The sequence below is a fragment of the Eulemur rufifrons genome, chromosome 2 (assembly GCF_041146395.1).
Source record: "Eulemur rufifrons isolate Redbay chromosome 2, OSU_ERuf_1, whole genome shotgun sequence".
Classification (NCBI taxonomy): domain Eukaryota; kingdom Metazoa; phylum Chordata; class Mammalia; order Primates; family Lemuridae; genus Eulemur; species Eulemur rufifrons.
The window spans coordinates 58934441-58948266 of NC_090984.1; the positions used below are offsets into that span (position 1 = coordinate 58934441).

General features: G+C 40.0%; 1 protein-coding gene across 1 annotated transcript in view; it reads left to right on the top strand.

Moving 5' to 3' along the window:
* Positions 1 to 450: 450 nt before the first annotated feature.
* The window catches only part of RPGRIP1 (RPGR interacting protein 1), a 46751-nt gene continuing 33375 nt past the window's right edge, over positions 451 to 13826 (top strand). The window contains exons 1-6 of the mRNA XM_069492636.1: positions 451 to 535; positions 6263 to 6395; positions 8879 to 9150; positions 10357 to 10456; positions 11253 to 11429; positions 13202 to 13307. Of these exons, the coding sequence (XP_069348737.1) occupies positions 451 to 535; positions 6263 to 6395; positions 8879 to 9150; positions 10357 to 10456; positions 11253 to 11429; positions 13202 to 13307 (873 nt within the window). The remainder of the gene's footprint in view (positions 536 to 6262; positions 6396 to 8878; positions 9151 to 10356; positions 10457 to 11252; positions 11430 to 13201; positions 13308 to 13826) is intronic.

Here is a 13826-nt window from a genome sequence, read left to right on the forward strand (position 1 = left end):
TTGTCTACCCTGGTCCAATCAGCCATGGCTGCAGGGACTGGATCATAGAGTGTAAACTGTTTCCTAGGAAGTCAATCCTTGTAAATTGAGTGGAGGGGGTGGTTAGAGGCCCATTTCCCAGAGAAAGGGGATGGTCCTTGGCTTCCAAGCTGAGCAAACACTTAAAAATTGATTCAAAATGATATGCATTCATTCTATAATCAGAAAAACTGATTTTAATTTTGAATACATAATGTTATTACTACTGAATTTTTGTTCTTAATCTTAAGCATAGAGTGGTCCACACCAACACATAAGTGACTATGACATATCATCATGAAAGTGCTGAGAAATTTCTGCTACAACTTAAGTACAGCCTGCAGAAGACATGCTAAAGTTGCATGTAATTAGTTGGGCTTTTCCTTTATTTCAGTGTCCTCTGGGCTCTCTTACAGCTTGGGAACTGAGATCATGTCACATCTGGTGGACCATACATCAGGGGACCTGCCAGTTAGAGACACAGATGCCATACCTCTGATGCTACCAGTGTCAAAAGGTAAATCCAGTGCTTGAGGGTGGATGCCTTTTAGAATTAAAAGACCTCTCAGTCTGTCATTGCATTTCGTTAGCCTTCACATTGACTGCTTTTCTTTCAGCTCTTCAATCTTCTCGACATTTTATTCTTAACTTCTTGTAATAAAATTTCTACTGTGTGAGTTTAGGAGGTAAAAGCTAAATACCACCATCACAACAAAAGCCAAGAACAATCTAGTGGGCTTCACTCATCTATCCATGTGATTAGCCCTTCACTCCTGCTAAGCAGAGGTATGTAATTTAAAATAAAATAAAAGGGCTCAGCCTCACAAGAGCTTCTTCCACACATGAGAGCTTCTTCCACACATATCTTGAGATATTTTTGTAATTTTGTTCTATTCTCCCACCCCAAAATCCCAGTCATAGCTACTGTTGATTCTGATTTTCACTTGATTTTTTCTATACATTTTTTTCAAGCATAGGACACTTTATGCACTGCCCATAGGTGTATAAACAGTTCAGCCACTTTGGGAAAAAGCTTGGCGTTATCAAGTAAAGTTGAATATGTAACTCTACTTCTGCGTATGAAATATGCAGAAATTCTTGCACATGTGTACCAGGAGACTTATACCAGAGTGTTCATAGCAGCATTACTTACAAGAATAAAAATTAGAAACAAATGTCCATTGATCATAGAATGAATATATGTTGATATATAATCATATAATGAAATGCTAATAAAAAGTGAACACGAATGACTCAGCTGCCCTTAACAACTTGGATGAATTTCAAAAACAATGCCGAGCACAAGAAGCCATCACAGTGGAGTAAAACAGTATGGTTTAGAATGTAAGAAGATGAAAAATAGGAAAGACTGAACTATATAATGTTTATGAATACATATTTAGGTAATAAATCTCAAAGAAAATTTAAATTTCTTTACAAAATTATAAAGAAATATAAGAGAGCTATTACTACAGTATTCAAGATAGTGGTCACCTCAGGTGGAAGGCAGGCATAGGATGAGTGACGAATTTACAGAGGGCTTTTAGTGTATAGTAATGTTCCGTTTCTTTTTTTTCTTTTCTTTTGTTTTTGAAACAGAATCTCACTCTCTTGCCTGGGCTAGAGTGCTGTGACATCAGCCTAGCTCACAGCAACCTCAAACTCCTGGGCTCAAGCCATCCTTCTGCCTCAGCCTCCCGGGTAGCTGGGACTACAGGCATGCACCACCATGCCCGGCTAATATTTTCTGTTTTTAGTTGTTTGGCTAATTTCTTTCTGTTTTTTGTTTGTTTGTTTGTTTGTTTGTTTGTTTTTGAGACAGAGTCTCACTCTGTTGCCCTGGCTAGAGTGCCGTGCCATCAGCCTAGCTCACAGCAACCTCAAACTCCTGGGCTCAAGCCATCCTTCTGCCTCAGCCTCCCGAGTAGCTGGAACTACAGGCATGAGCCACCATGCCTGGCTAGTTTTTCTCTCTATATATATTTTTAGCTGTCCATATAATTTCTTTCTATTTTTAGTAGAGACGGGGGTCTCGCTCTTGCTGAGGCTGGTCTCGAACTCCTGAGCTCGAGCCATCCTTCTGCCTCCGCCTCCCGGAGTGCTAGGATTACAGGCTTGAGCCACCGCGCCTGGCCTGTTTTGTTTCTTAAATTGGGTGATGTGTATACTTGTGTTCACATTATTAGTATTCTTCAAACTGTCGATGTTTTATTGGCTCATTTATATGTGTGAAATATAAACAGTTTTATTAAGATATAATGTACATATCATTAAAGAGACCTGTAGCAAAAATTCCCCATTCTCCTGCCCCCCACTTCCAAAAATCTGCTTTCAGTGTCTATGGACTGGTGACTCTGGACATTTCATATAAATGGAATTATCCAATAGATGATTGTTCATATCTGGTTTCTTTCACTTAGCATAATATTTTCAAAGTACATTCATGTTGTAGCACGTATCACTACTTTTATTGCTAAATAATATTCTATTGTATGGTCATACTGAATTTTGTTTATATATCCATCTGTTGATGGACATTTGGGTTGTTTTCACTTTTTGGCTATTATGAATAATGCTGCTATAAACATTCACGTACAAGTTTTTGTGTGGACATAAGTTTTTTTTTATTTCTCCTAGGCACATATCTAGAAGTAGAATTGCTGCGTTATTTGATAACTCTATGTTTAACATTTTGAGGAACTGCCAAACTATTTTCCAGAGCTGTTGTTCCCTTTTACACTCCTACCAGCGATGTATGAGGATTCCAATTTTTTCATATACTCACCAACATTTGTTATGGTAAATGAAATGTTATCTCCTTGTGGGTTTTTTTTTTTTTTTTTTTTTTTTGAGACAGAGTCTCGCTTTGTTGCCCGGGCTAGAGTGAGAGCCGTGGCATCAGCCTAGCTCACAGCAACCTCAGACTCCTGGGCTTAAGCGATCCTACTGCCTCAGCCTCCCGGGTAGCTGGGACTACAGGCATGTGCCACCATGCCCGGCTAATTTTTTCTATATATATTTTAGTTGGCCAGATAATTTCTTTCTATTTTTAGTAGAGACAGGGTCTCGCTCTTGCTCAGGCTGGTCTCTAACTCCTGACCTTGAGCAATCCACCCGCCTCCCTCCCAGAGTGCTAAGATTACAGGCGTGAGCCACCACGCCCGACCTCCTTGTGTTTTTAGAAAATTCATTCTTTCATGTTGTGGTTTTCATTCGCATTTCCCTGGTGAATAATCACGTTGAACATCTTTTCTTCTGCTTATTGGCTATTTGTATATCTTTGTAGAAAGATATACAAGAAAATACAAGAAATACAAGACCTTTGCCAATTTTTTTTTAATTGGGTTATTTGTCTTTATACTGCAGATTATAAGAGTTCTTTATGTATTCTGTACACAGTTAGGAATTTTGTGCTTCTCAAAGCTTTAAATGTTCCATATACAAACTCCATGAAACATGAACTGATTGAGATAATTTTCCAAGTTGGAAGAGTCATAGAACTAGTGACAGGAAACCCTGTGCAGGAACTACCTACCTGGAGAGTCTAGTCAGTTTAGAAGCCACTCACATAACCAAAAATCTAAAAGAATTCAATATTTCTTCAGCACAGTAAAGTAGGTATGGAAGAAGATACCAAAGGGAGAGATTTACAAGTTTGCTTTTTGGAAAAAGAAACTTTTCTAGGTTTCATTACGAACTGTGTCCAATTTCCCTTCTGTGATTTATGAAATAAGTAAAAGAAATGAAATAAAGTACTTGTTATAAATAAATATTTTCATAAAGACTTATGGTCATGTTATAAATTTTCTTCGTAGTGACCATGTTTTACTTTCCTAGTGTGCCTACCTGCATCATTTTATAAGCTTTTTGGTTTGGAAGTTGTATTTTGTTTTCCATTGTAAGCATCTTGAATTTACCCCAGAAACTTTGTTTTGGGGGAAAATCTTTTCATGTCATCAACAGATAAAACCACATTAAGGGACTATTTTATACATATATTCAAAAATTAATCATAATATTTTCTCTGATTTCACCAATACCAAAGGAAAATAATCCTTGTGGTAACATTTTATTAGATTTAGCTTTATTACTAAACAATATTGACATTAGAAAATTTTAAAGAGACAGAAAGAAAAAGAACAGAATAAAATGTAATGTGAAAAAAAAAACAAAAACCTCCAGGGCAGGTGCACCATGAAGGTTAAGGAGGTACTTCACTATTGCAGGCAGATATGGTTCAGTGGACCACCTGGTTGGTGGAGGTGGGGCAGCTCTTAGCTGGCACAGGCCAGTTTGATTCAACATTGCCAAGGATAAGGATATAGCCCACAGAATTGGGAGACTGATTGCAGTCAAAGGGATTGAGCAAACAAGTAAATATATTGAGGATAATGGGAGCTGATTTGTCAGTGTTTGAGAAGGAAGATGCAAATATGAAAAAGGAGAAGGGTAGAATAAACCACATGATTTGGGTTTTAAATGGAGGTATCAGGATAAACTTGTGGTTTCTAACATATAGAAAAGGGGTGTGTGTGTGTGTTTGTGTACATACCAATACTCCCTGATTGTCAGCTGAGAGGGCATAGAAAGAATGACAACTCAGTAGCTATAAGAGCACATAGTACCCAGATCTTGGTTTTCAAATACCATTCTCCACTAAAAGGGACTAGGGACTAGGGCAGGAAAAATACAAGATAAGAAAATATTCAAGGCTTAATATCTTATTGTGCCAGAAAGTATGGAAGTTCTCAAAAAATCATGGGGATATTTTAAAAGAACACCAGAGGCAGTTTTAAGGGCTCACACTGGCCAAATATGGGACAATTTGAGCATTAAAGTGAATAATTATATTGATGGATTATAACCCATTGAATAAAATAGGAATCTGTGAAATCATACAGATATAAATAAATAGATAAATTAATAAATAAATTGAAAGGAAATCTCTAGCTTCAGTTAGTAGAATGCTAAGTAATAAATATGTGCAGTGAATTACATGTCAATTACACCTCAGTAAAGCTGTTTTAAGAAAACTTACTTTTCTTAAAGGGCAGGGTGTGGTGGCTCACACCTATAATCCTAGCACTCTGGGAGGCCAAGGCAGGAGGATCGCTTGAGGTCAGGAGTTCGAGACCAGCCTCAGCAAGAGCGAGACCTCCATCTCTACTAAAAATAGAAAGAAATTAGCTGGACAACTAAAAATAGAAAAAATTAGCCATGCGTGGTGGCTCATGCCTGTAGTCCCAGCTACTTGGGAGGCTGAGATAGGAGGATCGCTTGAGCCCAGGAATTTGAGGTTGCTGTGAGCTAGGCTGATGGCACAGCACTCTAGCCCAGGCAACAGGGTGAGACTCAGTCTCAAAAAAAAAAACAAAAAAAAAAACCATAAAACAGAAAACTTACTTGTTATCATTTCCAAAAGACAGACCAGAGAGGTGATAGTGGTGGCTGAGCTGGGTCTGAGACCAAAGCTTTGAGTCTTCTTTCTTCCTAAAGAAAAAAGGATCTGTGTTTTGAGTTCTGGGGTTTTAAGATGGTTCCCATTCACCATGAGATCAGAGTTGGCCCTGGGCCAGTGAACACTCACATACTGAAAAGTGTACTCTAGTTTCCTCTGCTTAGACCAAGGAGACAGCTTTGGGGATAGTTTCTCCAGACCACAAAAACAAATGAGATGATTCTTGCTAATCAAGAAAAGTTTTTATCCTTACTGGATTTTTTTTTTTTTTTTTGAGACAGGGTCTTGCTCTGTTGCCTGGGCTAGAGTGTAGTGGTGTAATCATAGCTCAGTGCAACCCGCCTTGAGGCTGGGCTCAAGCAGTCCTCCTGCCTTGACCTCCCAAAGTGCTAGGATTACAGGTGTGAGCTACCACACCTGGTGCCTTACTGGATATTTGAAGATAGTCATGGGAACAATCTTTGTCTAGGTCCAAATTACCTAATCAGGAGGAAAAATAGAAGAATAGACTAAAAAGAAAAATTCAGTAGAATAAAGGCTTCATTTGATATTTTTATCAAAAGAATGTACTTTCCAGACAGGCGGTTGAGTCATACCTCATGCTGGAATGATACAAAAAGAGCCTCCAGAGGTCCATTAATAGTCATTTCAGGTACTTCTTGAATTTTCTCTTAAATACTTGACTCAAGATAGATTCTCTTTGGACAAGATGTGATGAGAGAACTGAAGAGTTAAAAAAAATTGCTTGTAAAAATATTCCCTGTTTACTGTTTCCTGGGACTTTAGGTAAGAATATAAAAACTCCACCACCCTTGAGCAGGATGAGCCGGGAGGAATTGGAGGACAGTTTCTTTCGACTTCATGAAGAGCACCTGTTAGTGAAGGAGCTTTCTTGGAAGCAACAGGATGAGATCAAAAGGTACATAGAGTTCTCCTTAAATTTATAAAAGCTGTATCTACACCAGGCCTACACCACATTAAACAAAAAGGAATCAATTTTGCTGAGAATGTCTATACCAGAAAACAATTCAAGTGTCAAATATAGTTGCTTTAGTCTATTTTCTTGCCAAACACATCAACAGACTGTGACCATGGCCCACAAAGCATCAAGAACCTGGGTGATACAATATCAGCCCACAAAACAAGAGACTGGATGGGCTCCTACGCTGGTCACAAAAGAGAGGGTGGAGACAGGGGAATAGTCAAAATCTCAGAGGAACAAAGGCTGCAGGGGCAAGTAAAAGAAGGGGTCTTTGTTTACAAAACAAAACCAAAGATCATATTGATCCTTTACTATTATATGCAGGCATGTTGTTAGTGCTTTATATATTAATCGCCTTAATATTACAAATATTATTAACTCATTTAATAGTATGAAGGAAGTATTATTAAGAGGAAAATGAGGCACATTAAATAGCTTGCCCAAGATCATACCTAGACAGTAGCAGAGTTGAAAGCTCTTAACTGCAAAATATACTATATACAGTGACCTTAGGTTATTAGCTTTCAAAGGTGGATCTCTGGAGTGGGGACCTGGAAAGGAATCTCAGATGGGGGTATGGGGAGATAAATAGATAAGAATAATGGGAGTCTTCAAGTCCGGAGTCTATCTCTAGGTTACATTTTGAAGATAGTGTCAGTGCTCTCCAGCCAAATACCACCGGCCACATACCTGCATTTGGGCAAGTTGGGTTTATTACTAATTACAGCTAGAGAAAATACACACCACAGGGAACTAAAGGTATCTCAGTAAATGTATTAGAACCTGTTAGAATATCTGAGCTATGTTTGGTTGGGTGATTTGGGGGAGGATCCAAGGAAACAGAAGTTTGCTCCAGATTTGGTGCTGTCAGAAATTGAGGACAATTCTATATTTAGGTAGACTAGAGCAAGGCTGAAGCTCTGATTGGTAAAGAAGTTGCAGTCACTCATATTAGCCTGGAGGGAAGGATGTTTTCTATTTGCTTTCTCCTTTAACCCCCAGGAGTGATTGAGAGCTTCACTTAGAATCTATAGGACTGTAGGTTTCCATCGTATACCAGTACTCTTCAGAGTTGGTGATTTTTGTTTATCTTGTGAGGACTTGAGAATTTGGTGAAGTCAGAAGGTTGCCTGAGCCAAAAAAAAATCTTGCTTCTTGGTTGATAACCAGGGTACTTGAGATTATGGATGTTAAATGGCTAACCTGGATTCTATCCCCCTGGTTTTGAGCCAAATTACTGAGCTATTTTATGCCTTCATTTCTTTATCTAGATATAATGATATGTAATAATAATAGCTAACACCTACAGCACTTAGAATGCCCCATCACTGTTCTCAGCATTTTACATATATTAACTTATTTAATCTTCACAATAATCTAGTGAGGTAGATACTATTTTTATCTTTATTTATTGATGAGGAAACTGAGCACAGAAAGGTTAAGTGACATGCCCAAAGGCAAAGTTAGTAAATGTCAGAATAGGCAGGCAGTTTGTCTTAGCTCAGGCGGCCATAACAAAATACCACAGACCGTGTAGCCTAAACGACACACATTTATTTTCTCACAGTTCTGGAGGCTGGTAGTCTGAGACCAGAGTGCCAGCATGGTCTGGTGAGGGTCCTCTTTCTAGCTTGCAGACTGCCTCTTTTTCGCTGTGTCCTCACGTGACAGTGGTGGGGGATGAGAGAGAAGGAATCTCCCTTCCTCTTATTATAAGGCCACAGTTATATCCAATTAGGTCCCCACCCTTATGACCTCATTTAACCTTAATAATCTCCTAAAGACCCAATCTCCAGATACAGCCACATTGGAGGTTAGGGCTTCAACATAGGAATTTGGAGATAGGGGACACAATTCAGTCCATAGCACAATGAGACCACAGAATCTGATGGTAATGAAAAGAAACATGATTTGAGGTCAAGGTAACAATAGCAATTGACTATGCACTATAGGCAAGGCTCAGTGTATACTAGGAACTAAAAGGAGTCATCTTTAATTTGGGTACATACACAGGAGTATACATATAAGTGGGATGGGAAGAGTAAATATTAAAATTTCTACTTATGTTTATCACCCCTTTAAAAATTAGATGTTTTTTTGTTTGTGCTTTATAATGACTAAAATTTATTAGTACAGAAATAAATATACATAATTTAAAAATAAATATGCACACAAATATATTGGGGGAGTGCCCCAACAATTTTTACTAAGATGAGTGTGTGATCACTGCGGCAGAATAGACAAAGGCACCATGATGTCCCTGCCCTCAAAGAGTTACAGTGTACTGGGGGCAGAAAATTAATTTTTAAGTGTTGATAATGGACCATAGTAGATCAATTCGTATCACAGATCAATTCATGATTATTTGTCCCAAATAAACTGCCACGGAAGGAGAAGCCACAGGCTCTATTTTGCCGTAGGCTGAGGACGACCCTGCTCCGGTTGAACGCTGCGGGCCGGGACCTGCGGGCCGAGGCGGCGGCGGCGCAGCTGTCGGAGCCGGGGAGGCGGCGGCGGGACTCCGGGAGGCGGCAGCGCCCCGCCATGCACCAGCGCCCCCTGATGCACCGGCTGCAAGGGCAGTTCCAGCGCGTCGGCTCTTCTGCTCCCCGCCGCCTCCCGCCTCACGTCCACGTGGGACACAGACAGCTCCACACCGCTGGTGCGCCGGTGTCCGAGAAACCCAAGCAGGGTGAGGCTTAGGGCCATGTTCCTGTCAAGACTAAAACACTGGGGAGGATTGATGTGCCAGCCACGTTTTCCGCACTGCTTTATTCCGCCCACCACTCCATTTTGTTCTTTTGTTCTCACTCTCTCCTTTGTGCCTCCCTAAAATCTTTTTTTTCCTGAGTGGGATGTTAGGTTCGAAATTCTCAGTTCGCCATGGAGTACTGCTGAGGGGAGAATCAGACAACGGGGAACGGGAACTTTGCTGGTTGGTTCTGCAGCGTGTCTAGAAGAGCCGGAGATAACAGTGCTCAGGTGTGAGGGGAGTGATCCTATGAGGGGTCCTTCCACTGCACATCTGGGCTATGTGGCCAGAGAGCAGGATTTCCAGAGCAACTGTGCCTCTAAAGCTGGGGTTCTTAGCCTTTTGGGGAAGTAAGTGTACTCCTTTGAAACCATGATCAAAGCTAAGGCCCTTCTCCCAAGAAAAATGCACAGGCACATAGACAAACTTTGCAAATGATTTCCATGGGTTCTGAGACCCCCAAAGCCGATTCCTGAAGTCTAGGCTTAGAAGTCAGGCTGTAAATGATTAGCATGAGTTGCAAATTTCTCCTCTTCCTGTTTTCCTCGGGAATGACTCTGTGGTTCAGTTTGAATTCAGTCTTTCTCTGCCAGCTGTGAAACCCAGTGTTGACTGTCCAGGGTAGCTCAGGGATGAGTAGCCTAGGTGAAGGGAATCTACACACAGCATTTTATAAATACTCTTATTTTATTAATAAATACTTACTTTTTTAGTATGGTCCTATACTTTCAAGTCCTCTACTCCAGACAACCAAAAGTTTGCAAAAACAGCTAAAAGTAGAGAAATTCTGTGTCTAAATTTCAGTTCCGTTTAACAGTTTAAAGGGTACCATAATTATGTATCAGGCACTAGAGATAAAGATGTGTTAGTGTTAGACACAAAGGCCCTACCAGACATCCCTGCACCTTTCTTTTTTCTTCCCATTTATACCCACTTGAGAGTCCGTAGTCCTGCTGCATTTATGAAATCTGTAGTGGCAGTTCTGTGCAAGAATAAAGAGAACCTCTCCTCTGGGACCTGTTATCGTGTAAGGATTTGCCCAGGTCTCAAGGCTCCTCACATCCAGCACTTGGTGTTCCAGTTTCAGCACTCAGTGCTTTGGAGGGTACTATTGCCAGAGTCTGCATCTTCTTCCTAAACTTTCAGGGTCAAGGGACAGGCTGAGCTACACAGCCCCTCCCACATTCAAGGAGCATGTGACAAATGAAAAAACCAGGGGTGAAATATCCAGTGAACCCAACGAACTGTGAGTTCTTTTCATTTATCCTATGCTGTGACTCCTGACTCTTTAATTAGAAATACATCATTTAGGGAACAAGTGAATGTTGGTGATTTAGAGTCTTTCCAGCATAAACAGAGAAGGTGAAGTCAACCATAGGTCAAATTCCAACTTCATTGCTTCATCTCTCTGTCCTCTGAGGAAAGGAATATAAAGCCCTTTTCCTCAATTTATGGTATTCTGTCTCTTTTCCTTTATATTTTTGTCCCTTAGGTCATAATTCATTTATGTTTCTATTTGACATTTGAAAGCTATATTTTGTATGATTATCCTCCACATGTATCAAGTTACTGATTCCGGCCAGGCATGGTGGCTCACGCCTGTAATCCTAGCACTCTGGGAGGCCGAGACTGGTGGATCACTTGAGGTCAGGAGTTTGAGACCAGCCTGAGCAAGAGCAAGACCCCGTCTCTACTAAAAATAGAAAGAAATTATATGGACAACTAAAAATATATAGAAAAAATTAGCCAGGCATGGTGGCACATGCCTGTAGTCCCAGCTACTTGGGAGGCTGAGGCAGAAGGATTGCTTGAGCCCAGGAGTTTGAGGTTGCTGTGAGCTAGGCTGATGCCACGGCACTCTAGCCCAGGCAACAGAGCAAGACTCTGTGTCAAAAAAAAAAAAAAAAAAAAAGATTACTGATTCCTTTAACTTCTTTTTATACAGTATATGTGAGAGCCCAATTCTAAACCCCTATAATAGCAGTTTCTAATTCTTCTTTTTGTGTTTGATGTTCCCAATTCTAGCAGTATAATTTCTTAAGCAAAGTCGTAAGTATGACTAAACTCATTGGTCTGTGCATGCCTAACAGTGCCCACATTATGGTCAGCAATACTATGCAAGTGGAAGAACCACCCAGGTCTCCTGAGAAAATGTTGTCTAAAGATGAAAATGAACAGAGAAGATTATTGGAGTGTGCTCAGAAGGCTGCAGAGCTTCGGTAAGAGTGGCATTCCATGCCCCAAATCATAATGAACTGAAAAAGTAAGAAATTCTTATTTACACCTTCACTCTATCTCAGAGGAAAAGAGAATGTTTGGGATTAAATTCAATCTGAGAGGTAGACCTGTAGTCCCTAGTAGGTTAAGAAATAGATTAACCTAAAGGAGATGCTTATGTATAGTATTAATAGAGGATTTTCTGCTTCCCTTTATAGAAGGAAAACTGTTTCATCCTCATCACCAGAAAGGGGTTCTCAGCCCTCACTCTGCATCAGTCATTGGAGAACTTTTTTTTAATAGACTTTATGTTTTAGAGCAGTTTTAGTTTCAGCAAAATTGAGCAGGAAATACAGAGAGTTCCTGTATACCCCATGTCTCCATACACACAGCCTCCCTCACTATCCACAGCCCATACCAGAACAGTACATTTATTACAATTGATAAATCTACATTGATACATCATTATCACCTGAAGGCTATAGTTTACACTAGGGTTCACTCTTGATGTACATTCTGTGGGTTTGGACAAATGTGTAATGATATATGCCCACCATGATAGTATCACACCGAATAATTTCACTGCCCTAAAAATCCTCTGTGTTCCACCTATTCATGTCTCCCACCTTAAACCACTGATCCTTTTACTGTCGCCATAGTTTTGTCTTTTCCAGAATGTCATATAGTTGGAATCATATAGTAGGTAGGTAGCCTTTTCAGATTAACTTCTTTCACTTAGTTATACGCATTTAAGGTTTCTCCGTGTCTTTTCATGGCTTGACAGCTCATTTCTTTTTAGTGCCAAACAACATTCCATTGTCAATTTGTACCACAATTTATCCATTAAGCTAAGGAAGGATATCTTGGTTGCTTCCAAGTTTTAGCAGTTATGAATAAAACTGTTATTAACATTGTTTGCAATAGCCACCATCAAATTGGTTTTAACTGGTCAACACTTAAGTGCACATATAGTAATCACATTCATCCAGTGTCAGGCAGATGGGAGGGGGGAGGAGAGGATGGGTATATACACACCACACACCTAATGGGTACGGTATGCACCATCTGGGGGGTGGACATGCTTGAAGCTCTGACTTGGGTGGGGCAAGGGCAATATACGTAACATAAACATTTGTACCCCCATAGTATGCTGAAGTAAAAAAAAAAACATTGTGTGCAGGTTTTTGTGTGGATATCAGTTTATAACTTGGACACCTTTCGAAACCACAGATGTCTGATCCTCACTCGAGAGATTCTCTTTCAATTATTTGGGCTAGAATTCAGGCAGTGTAATTTTAAAGATATTTCCAGGCAGGTAAGACTGGGAATTACTGAGATAGAGTATAGTGAGTCCAAGTCTTCCCCAATACCTCTTTCAAGCAATAAAGAAAACACGATCTCCTAGCTTCATAAATAATACCTTTATGTCCCCTATGCATATTCACATCTCCCTGGTTTCTCTAGGGAAACAAGGCTTAGACGTAGCTTGATGTTGCAAGGTTTATAAGAAACTGTGAGCACCACCATTTTTTAAAAAATTGTTATTACGTTTTCTAAGAACACAGAGTTTAAGGTTAGTGGTCTCTCTATTAAATCTCAGCTGGCATGAGGAGAGATGGAAGAAAGAACTTTATTTACCCAAGGGTACATATACTCCCTACTTCTGGTGTGTTGTGGGAGAGAGAAGGCACGAGACAAGAGGAAGCAAGGGCAAATGGTGATTAATTCTGTCCATTCTCAGGCAGAATGTTTTAGCACCTTCTTCTTTCTGCAGAGCTTCCATTAAAGAGAATGTAGAGCTGATACGACTTAAGAAGCTCTTACAAGAAAGGAATACCTCACTGGTAATGACAAAAGCACAACTAACAGAAGTACAAGAGGTGAGTTGCCATCATCAGCTATGCTTTCTTGGGGGGAAAACTCCAACGAATTAATAGATTATTCTAATTGTCTCCATTTTACATATGGGAGAACACAATTCAGAGAGACTAAGTTACTTGTCCAAGGTTATACAACTTACAGGTGATATTCAAATCCAAGCCTTACAACTCAGAGTCCCTTCTTTCCCCAATACTTCCTGTTATTTCTCTGTTAGGAAGAAGGCTCAAGCTCTGCCCCCTCAGTTGAAATTAAGTGGAGTTAACTTGTGTCAGGGTTAAGGTCCCAGCCAAAGACCACTGCCAGAATATAATTAAGTTGGGAAGCCACGAATGGTCACAGGGGAAGGGAAGGAAACTAGCCTTTACTGAACACATTTTATGTGCTGGACTATGTCCCTGGTGCTTATAGTCACAATCTCATTTAAGCCTGATAACAACCCTGAAGGTACGTACATTTAGCAGATGGGGGAACTGTGCCTCAAAGAAGTTACATAACTTGTTCAAGTCATAAAAATAGTA